The sequence below is a fragment of the Schistocerca cancellata genome, chromosome 1 (assembly GCF_023864275.1).
Source record: "Schistocerca cancellata isolate TAMUIC-IGC-003103 chromosome 1, iqSchCanc2.1, whole genome shotgun sequence".
Taxonomy (NCBI): Eukaryota; Metazoa; Arthropoda; class Insecta; order Orthoptera; family Acrididae; genus Schistocerca; species Schistocerca cancellata.
The window spans coordinates 383,254,815-383,263,153 of record NC_064626.1 but is presented as its reverse complement, the minus strand read 5'-3'; the positions used below and the strand labels follow the sequence as shown (position 1 = coordinate 383,263,153).

The following is an 8,339-nucleotide window of genomic DNA, read 5'->3' as shown; positions in this document are numbered from 1 at the left end:
CTGAGTGAAGGGCCTAGGAGAAGGGTTAAAGTAAGGACAGACAACAATATTACATAGGTTCGGTGGATGGCAACATACCACTGTAAGAGGATTGGGGAAGCTAGGGGCAAGGATATTCCTCATTTCAGCGCATGATGAGAGGTAGTTGAAACCCTGGCATAAAATGTGATTCAGTTTCTCCAGTGTTGGGTGGTAATGAAACATGAGAGGAGTGCACCTTTGTGGTTGGACAATGGAGATGTGGGTGGCAAGTAACTAGAGAGACAAGGCATGAGAGATCTGTATCTGCACAAGGCTGGGAGCACACTTATGGACTGTGAAGGTATCTGTGAGATCTCTGGCATATCTGGAGAGTGACTGCTTATCACTACAGAGGTGATGTCCACAGAGGTGGCTAGTCTGTACGGATGGGACTTCTAAGCTATGGAATACATATCAGCTGTAGAATTGGAAGTATTGTAAGATGTTGGTAGGTCTGATGCAGATGGAGGTACTGATGTAGCCATCCCTGAGGTTGATGTCAACATAAAGGAAGGTGATCTGTTGGGTTGAAGAGTGCAAGGTGAAGTGAGTGGGTGTGAAGGTAATAAGGTTCTGGAGGAATATGGATAAGGTGTTTTCATCAGCGGTCCAGTCACAAAGATGTCATCACACAATACCACAAGATTTCACTGTCACAGAATTTGAAATGATTTTCACTTGTGAAATTTTAAATTAAGAATTGATCTAAGTTCAAGAGTAACAGAAAGATTCACAAGTAAAACATTAGAAGGGAAAATGATATTCATTACTCTTTAACAAATCTACCTATGTCACAAAAGGGGTAAAATACACAGCTATAAAGATCTTCAACAATCAATCCATCAAAATAAAATGTCTGGCACATAGAATTTAAGTGTTTTCAAATTTAAATTAAAGACAACTACTCCTAGGTCAGCGAGAAATTCTTCCATAGAAATCATCAGTCATTTAAAAAATTGTAAATGGCCAGCATGTAACCACATAGGCATAAATATTATTTTTAACATTTTTTTTGTTGTATATAAGTGTTCTGGAAGAGGCCAGCATGTACCACACAGGCCTCAATGGCGTTTTTCGTTTTGTATAAGTGTTCTATGTTTTTTCTGTTGACACATTTCACATCATAACACTTACCATGAATGTGATCTATGGAACAAGTAACTAAGGGACTTCGAGTTTCAAACTGTCAGTTGCAACTGAGACCACAATTTACCTTCCACTTTTTGCAGAGGGATGCATTTATGTCAAGTTTACGTAATGTGATAATGTCCAGCTCCGATGAAATGAAAATTTATTCAATTTATGTTATTACATATTGGTACAAATTGCACATAAGAGATACTAACACAAGTAGAGGTGTCTCTAAACATCTAACATTTGAAGTTATTTTTTAGTTTTATCTCCATCTGTAATCAACAGAACATGTATTGGAGGCGAAAACACAACACTGCCACATTATGGTTCTGACACAAAAAATATTAAGCATTTAAAGAATATCATTTAATGATGTTCATTACGAATTCTGCTAGGGTAAAAAGTCCAGTAGCCCCTCATGGGGAACATCACGCTCCTTCTAAACACATTTTAAGCTTTTACTTGTGATCATTTTCTTTTTTTCAGAACAAGAACTTTTATTTTGTGTTAGTTCACTTAATTCTCCAAATGCTGTGTTATTCAAGTCCTTGTGCAAAATATGACATTACAATCAGCAAAATTATACTAAATAACAAGTAATTTTGAAGCTTCTTTACGCTGATCTTTCCGTTAGTCTGCAACTGAATAAACAGCAATATGATGTTTAAAAGTGAAGACTATATGGCTAAGTCAAGTCAGGTTTCTATTGCAGATGCCATAAATGTACTACCCCCTTGTATTTACACAGCACTGAAATACTTATTAAGCCTGACCTTTTTTGGATTTTTTTAGATGATGATAATTGGGTAAAACTTTAGTTAAATAGTCTAATTGCAGCGTCTGAGTTGGCGGTCTGTCCAATTGTTGCCGGCGAAGGCATTCCTTGCCATAAATTACAGTATTTTCGGGCAACACTTCGGAGCATGTCAGCGTACAACCTGCTCCAATAATACATCCGTTTGTTATCTCTACATCATGGCTTACAAACGATTTAGCTTCCAAAATGTTGTTATCGCCGATCTTCCTAGCTTCCGAGTGACAGTCCACTTCGAATACGTTGTTGGAACCAATGATAAGAACAGGTGTTGAGGAGGAAGTGCTTCCAGGTATAATCTTGTTGATAATCCGTGCTTGTTCTTCAATCAAATTGTTTTCTCCTATTATTATGGGCCCAGCTTCTGCTATAATCGACGCTCTTGGGTGTATTATTGTCATGCTTCCAATTGTAATGTCACCTTTCAGCTCGCACTCATTACACACAACAGCCCCAGGCGCAATTTTAACGCTGCTTTTCATAGACATGGCTTTACACTGACTGTAGTGTAGGACTTAATGATGCCATACACTGTCTTCCAAACGCGAATAGCCTAAAACATCAGATCTTCTTTGAAGTCCCGTACCTTGCAGCCTGCAGATTTATAAACATTGCAACGACAATACGACATATTACGCTACCCAAAGATGATAGGAGATACCTAAGGAAAAAAAGATGGAAAAAACATTTTGCACATTATTATTTATGTCGTAATGATCCAAATGCCTTTCTTTATTCAGATACATTGATTTATCAAATGAATTGCACTGTAATTCTTTACAGAAGGACCACTAAAAATCTAAAATAAAATACAACACAGTCAAAGATGTTACTTGCTAGATGACCAGAGTGACAGTTCTTTTAAAATATATGATACGAGGTGGTGGCGTTAGTAAACACCAATACTAATAGTTTGTTGACTTCGAAATTTAGATGTCGCATTTCGAAAAAGGTATTGATGGAGGACAATTAATTGCTCTTGTAGCCTTTTCCATGTCCCCTTCCCAATTTTATCTTATAATATTTTTAGTTTGAAAATGTTTATTATATAGCTAATTTCAACCCATTCAGTTACGTGTGGAACTGTAAAATTGATGGTTCTATTCAGTTAGTCGGTTTTACTTATGCACTCTTGATGTGAAATAAATGTAGTGACATAAAGTTAATCTTTATTTATTTTACTTTATTTAATCTGTGTAGTTTGTTCCCCTTTACTCATTCGTAGTTATTTGCATGTTTCGTGGATCTTAGGCGGTCTCTTTCTGTGATGTGGAACGGGATGAATTATATTGTAATACACATTCTCCGTGAAAAACTATTACAACATGTTGACGATTTACATGAATGGCAAGAGTTACCTTTTTTCCGATATAGTGGACTATACTTAACTATGCGAAGTTGTTCCTCTGTTTCCTCTACGCAACTGAATGCAACGAACTATTCAACTAAATGCAACGAAATAGTTGCCAGAATATTTTGTTTTCCTTTGAAAGGAAAAATAAATTTTGTCATCCAATTTTTCGGTAGCTGTCATAATGATGTAAAAGCCATTCCTTGTCATTTCAACGAAGGGCCCCAGCTTGTAGTCTCAGATTTGGCCGAAATTTAGCACGCGAATGCTACCATGTGTGGAATGCTCATGTACAAAGTATTAGGTTCCCCTGAGAATTATTTCCAGAATTATAGCTTACGAAAGAAGATGGTGTGACTCAGAAAATGCAATGCGCATTTGGCAATCGATCTTCAGAGCTTAATATATTAGTAACCATTACTCACAGTCCAGTGAAATTTGAACCCCTAATAACATCCACTTAGTGAACACACTGTGCATCAAAACACAAACAACATATTTCTGAGGGAATTTTTTTAAAAAAAGTCAAAATGTGATAAAAATGTAATGTGTTGAAAGATCCATATTGTAGGTGCCTGCGATGCCAAATATAATTCACTCAATAATCGGATAATTTTTTTTTTCTAGTAAGCTTGATGTGGGCTAAACACACACACACACACACACACACACACACACACACACACACACACACAGAGTTACATGTGGAGGAAAATACAAAAAAATTACAATATCACTGAAAAGACGTCGATCTTCAAAGTGTGGTAGCACAGAAGGGATAAGTGATATCCAAGTCAAATTTCATAGCCTGCATAATTAGACCTTAATGTAGTATGTCTCAAAACGTCAGTGTTTTATTGCAAGGTACAACAAAAATTGACAAATGTGTTTGGGGACATGACCATTGTTGCAGAACACAATTTTGAAAAAAAAAATCCCCCTCCACCATTGTTTAGAACTAAGAAATGACTTACAGGTAGATTAACAGTCTATCATTAATTTTTATTGCACCTTAACTGTCAAAAACCAGTCACCTGTGCTTAGAGCAGAAGTTTTCCCACGCTGTAGCTACTGTTCTCTGTACATGGCGTGGCAAATTGTACTGACTACCTGACACATTAGTAGAAACCGTAAATGTCATAAGAAAATGTTCAGAAGCAATCCAACACATTTCAAATGTGTCCAGTGAAATTATCTTACTGGTCCTGCTGGTGCCATGAAGTTCACTAATACATCACATTCTGCTTCGCAGCACTCTGTGACTCATCCTAAGAACCATTTGTCATCATAAATAGCAACAACACAGCAACATGGTTGTATATTGCCACTTGTGTTTCTGAATCAAGTGTTAGACACACTGTGAAGACATGCTGCGCACGAACCTATAATTGTAACTGGACAATCTGCTCAGCTGCACAACAGAGTCAACTGGAGAAAAGCGATGATGGCTCCTTATGCCTGCAATACTTTTAATTCATACCAGTCTGCTTTTTAGCAAGTCTTCATCAGATTCACCTCATCTTTTGTAACGTAAAATGGTTGTATGCTGGAGATATTTTTCTGTATACAGGTAAGTAATGAAGAGGTGTTAGAATGTGGCATTTGTAGCATGCTGCAGACTGGCTTGTGATGCCATGCACTTAATGGTAGCATCAGTAGTGTCATATAAATTTTTATCATAAGTTGTTGCAAAAAAAAAAAATCTGCAGAAAACTGAAAATAATGGTAATGCACTCATAAATTTTTGAGATTTTTATAACTTTTGTACTGGCTAGCTGCCCCATCACTGACGTATTTTGCAGAATGTATGTGAGGCATCTTGTTTTTAACATATGCTATGACAGAGCAGATACAGGCATGAATTGTAATGGCATCATGAATTGCACAATCACTAAAGACATAAATTCATGGCTGACGCACCGCCTGAACCACTTCTATAGTTAATTGCAAATGGTTGGAGAGTTGCTTGGCTGGTATCCCAATGATATCCTTGAATGTCTTGCACTAGAAGTGCATAAATTTTCAGAAAAGTTTGGTGTTATGATAATTGCATCTTGTTTCAAGTCATCCTTACAAAACTGGTGATGTGCAGATTACACTATTACTGTAAAGCTATGTGCGTTCAATTAGTCTGTTTTTACCACAACACAGTTTAACAAAATCTTCCACTATACTTTGTTTTGTTTAAAGTGTTGTGTGACCCATGTGATTCCATTGTTTATAAAAAGTAAGTAGATTGTCTTCCATAAGGAGCTCATCATACAGTTTATTATTCAGGTGTTGTGCAGTTTTTTTCTTACCTGTACACTTCTCATGCCTGTGTATCATGCTCTGGTAGGAAAGTGATGTCACACACTAGCATTTTCATTGCATCTTTGTAATCCAGAATCCTTTATAGCAGCAAACATCAAGTTAACATTCTGATGGCTCTCACATACACACATATTGTGTGTGCCCCCTGCATTTATAGGCACAACCCATTTTGGCTGAAGATTGAAAAAGACAGTAGGCCTAAACACACTTTGGTGTTAGGATACTTTTCCTTGAATGTTACACACAGTTCAGAATAGCAAGAGTATTTTTTGCATCTGCACATGGATTTATCTCATTTTTACCATGACATATTCTTTCTTGGCCGGCATTATTCTACTGTAGTCAACATATTTGTGAAACACTAGCACCTCTATTTCTGAACTCAATTGTATACTCTGAGCCTGTTGAAATTCTGGAAGCACTCCTAGGGTTGCTTTAACTTTCCTGGCTTGCTTTATCTTGTATGTAGAAACATCAAATTCCTTTACAGTGTGCTCAGTGGACCAGCCGGAAGGTGGAAGGATAAGAACAGCTACTTTTTTCGTGAGTGTGAATTTGACACAATTTTCTATCAAATTATGCACAATTTTGTCCAAATCGGAGCACTTCTGGAATAATTTCTGTTCCTTTGGAGCAAATAGTTCTTCCTCTTCCACCATTAGTATCTGGCATATCCATTTCAGCTTCTTTAGCTTTCTTCTACCATAACTGGGCCTATCTCTCTTCCCAGTGCTCTATGTCTTCATGGGAAACAAACCAAGAGCAGTTACCGAAGTATTTACCTGCCCAACTGCTGTGGTTGAAGGTGGCTGATACTCGTCTTCACTGTCATGTACATTATCTGAATATTCTTCAGTTTTTAGTAGTGTAGCACACCTTGAACATAACATTTCCCCTGGGTTCATGTTCAGTTGTTTGCGCTGATTCACTTTCGGTACTAATTTTATATCAGCTTCTCAAAGGCTACACCTCACTGTCTTCTTATGGAACCAAAATGGGTCAAAACAACTTCTTTGATAGGGAAGAATGCATTTACAGAAACACTTTCATATGACAATAGCAGACACTCGTGTTCCCTGGAACTGTACTTCTCGCTCCCATGGGGTGCATCTCAAAACTCCATCACAACAAATCTTTGTTTCATTCGTCCAGATCCTGTAAAAATTGAATGCCGCATTTAGTTCTATATGTTGTTTAATGACATTCAGATCCTTGTGCCCTACCAATACTGCAACTTGTTTGAACAAAAGCACCACCAGCACACATTTCTGCCTCCCTTCTGCCTTTACAACACTAGTGACCATTTTGAACTAAAATTTTGGAAGCATGAGTAACCTGTGAAGTTTGCTTGTTTGCTTTATTCTTCCTGCCTCAATGACTCATACTGTTTCTAAACACTTCCATTGTTAACTTCCAGTTCCCAAGTGGTTCCTATTAGTTGATGCAGCATTATTTGAAACAAGAAATGAATCTCATCAGGTAAGGAAGACTACAGCTGTCTGCATCATCATCATCATCATCATCATCATCATTGCCGGCCGGAGTGGCCGTGCAGTTCTAGGTGCTACAGTCTGGAACCGAGCGACCACTCCGGTCGCAGGTTCGATTAGTGCCTCGGTCATGGCTATGAGTGATGTTCTAGGCGACTGATGACGTCAGAAGTTAAGTCACATAGTGCTCAGAGCCATTTTTGAATCATAATCATTATTAATTGCTAAATCATGTTAAAACAAATGGAGCCAAATATGTGTCTTGTCAGCTTTAATTGTAGACTAATGCCTTGCAATAAAACGTTGAAGTTGTGAGGCATATTGCATTACAGTCTACTTATGCAGTGTAAGAAATTTGGCTATGGTGATTTTTCAGTCTTTTGTTTATTTTTCTGTGCATGTAACTCGATATGTGTGAAAGATGTGGACATGATGTGTTGTGTCTGTGTTTAACCACATTGGGCTTACTAGAAAACAATATTAGTCTCTTCTTGAGTAAATTATATTTGGCAAGGCACAGCAGGCACCTACAATATGGATCTTTTGACATTTTATATTTTCCCTCAGTAATATGTTGTTGTTTCCTAAGTGGATGTTACTAGGTGTTAAAAAATTTCACTGGACTGTGAGAAATAGTTCCTAAGTTATTAAGTTTTGAAAATGGCTCTCCGCCGGCCGGAGTGGCCGTGCGGTTCTAGGCGCTGCAGTCTGGAACTGAGCGACCGCTACGTTCGCAGGTTCGAATCCTGCCTTGGGCATGGATGTGTGTGATGTCCTTAGGTTAGTTAGGTTTAATTAGTTCTAAGTTCTAGGCGACTGATGACCTCAGAAGTTAAGTCACATAGTGCTCAGAGCCATTTGAACCATTTTTTTTAAAATGGCTCTGACGATTTACTGCCAAATGTGCGTTACATTTTCTGGATCCCATCACCATCTTTCACAAGCTATAATTCTGCCACTAGTTCTCAGGGAGACGTAATTTTGTACATGAGTGTTCCACATATGGTAGCATTAGTGTGCTAAATTTCAGATAAACCGGAGACTATGAGCTGGAACATTTTCTCAAACTGGTTGAAGTGACTGGAATGACTCACATGCAACTCCTTTATTACCTTTGACAACTGCAGCGGCTAGTTTATAAACATGCAAAATACTGATATGAAGTATTTATTCACGTATGAAATTTGTTATCAACAATCCATCTAAGTTTGAGAGC

At 37.7% G+C, this 8,339-nt stretch overlaps 2 protein-coding genes across 2 annotated transcripts in view; one reads left to right on the top strand and one right to left on the bottom strand.

Moving 5' to 3' along the window:
• Positions 1 to 1,295: 1,295 nt before the first annotated feature.
• LOC126175279 (dynactin subunit 6) lies at positions 1,296 to 2,600 on the bottom strand. Its single transcript, XM_049921940.1, has one exon. It carries the CDS (start codon positions 2,455 to 2,457, stop codon positions 1,918 to 1,920), a length of 540 nt encoding a protein of 179 aa, XP_049777897.1. The 5' UTR covers positions 2,458 to 2,600; the 3' UTR covers positions 1,296 to 1,917.
• A 212-nt stretch (positions 2,601 to 2,812) lies between these two features.
• The window catches only part of LOC126175271 (translin-associated protein X), a 49,779-nt gene continuing 44,252 nt past the window's right edge, over positions 2,813 to 8,339 (top strand). Inside the window, exon 1 of the mRNA XM_049921927.1 lies at positions 2,813 to 2,921. Coding sequence (XP_049777884.1) covers positions 2,903 to 2,921 — 19 coding nt within the window. The 5' untranslated portion in view covers positions 2,813 to 2,902. The remainder of the gene's footprint in view (positions 2,922 to 8,339) is intronic.

Bases quoted from the DNA above. Each gene is read 5' to 3' on its own strand.
- LOC126175279 (XM_049921940.1), bottom strand. From the start codon at position 2,457: ATGTCTATGAAAAGCAGCGTTAAAATTGCGCCTGGGGCTGTTGTGTGT.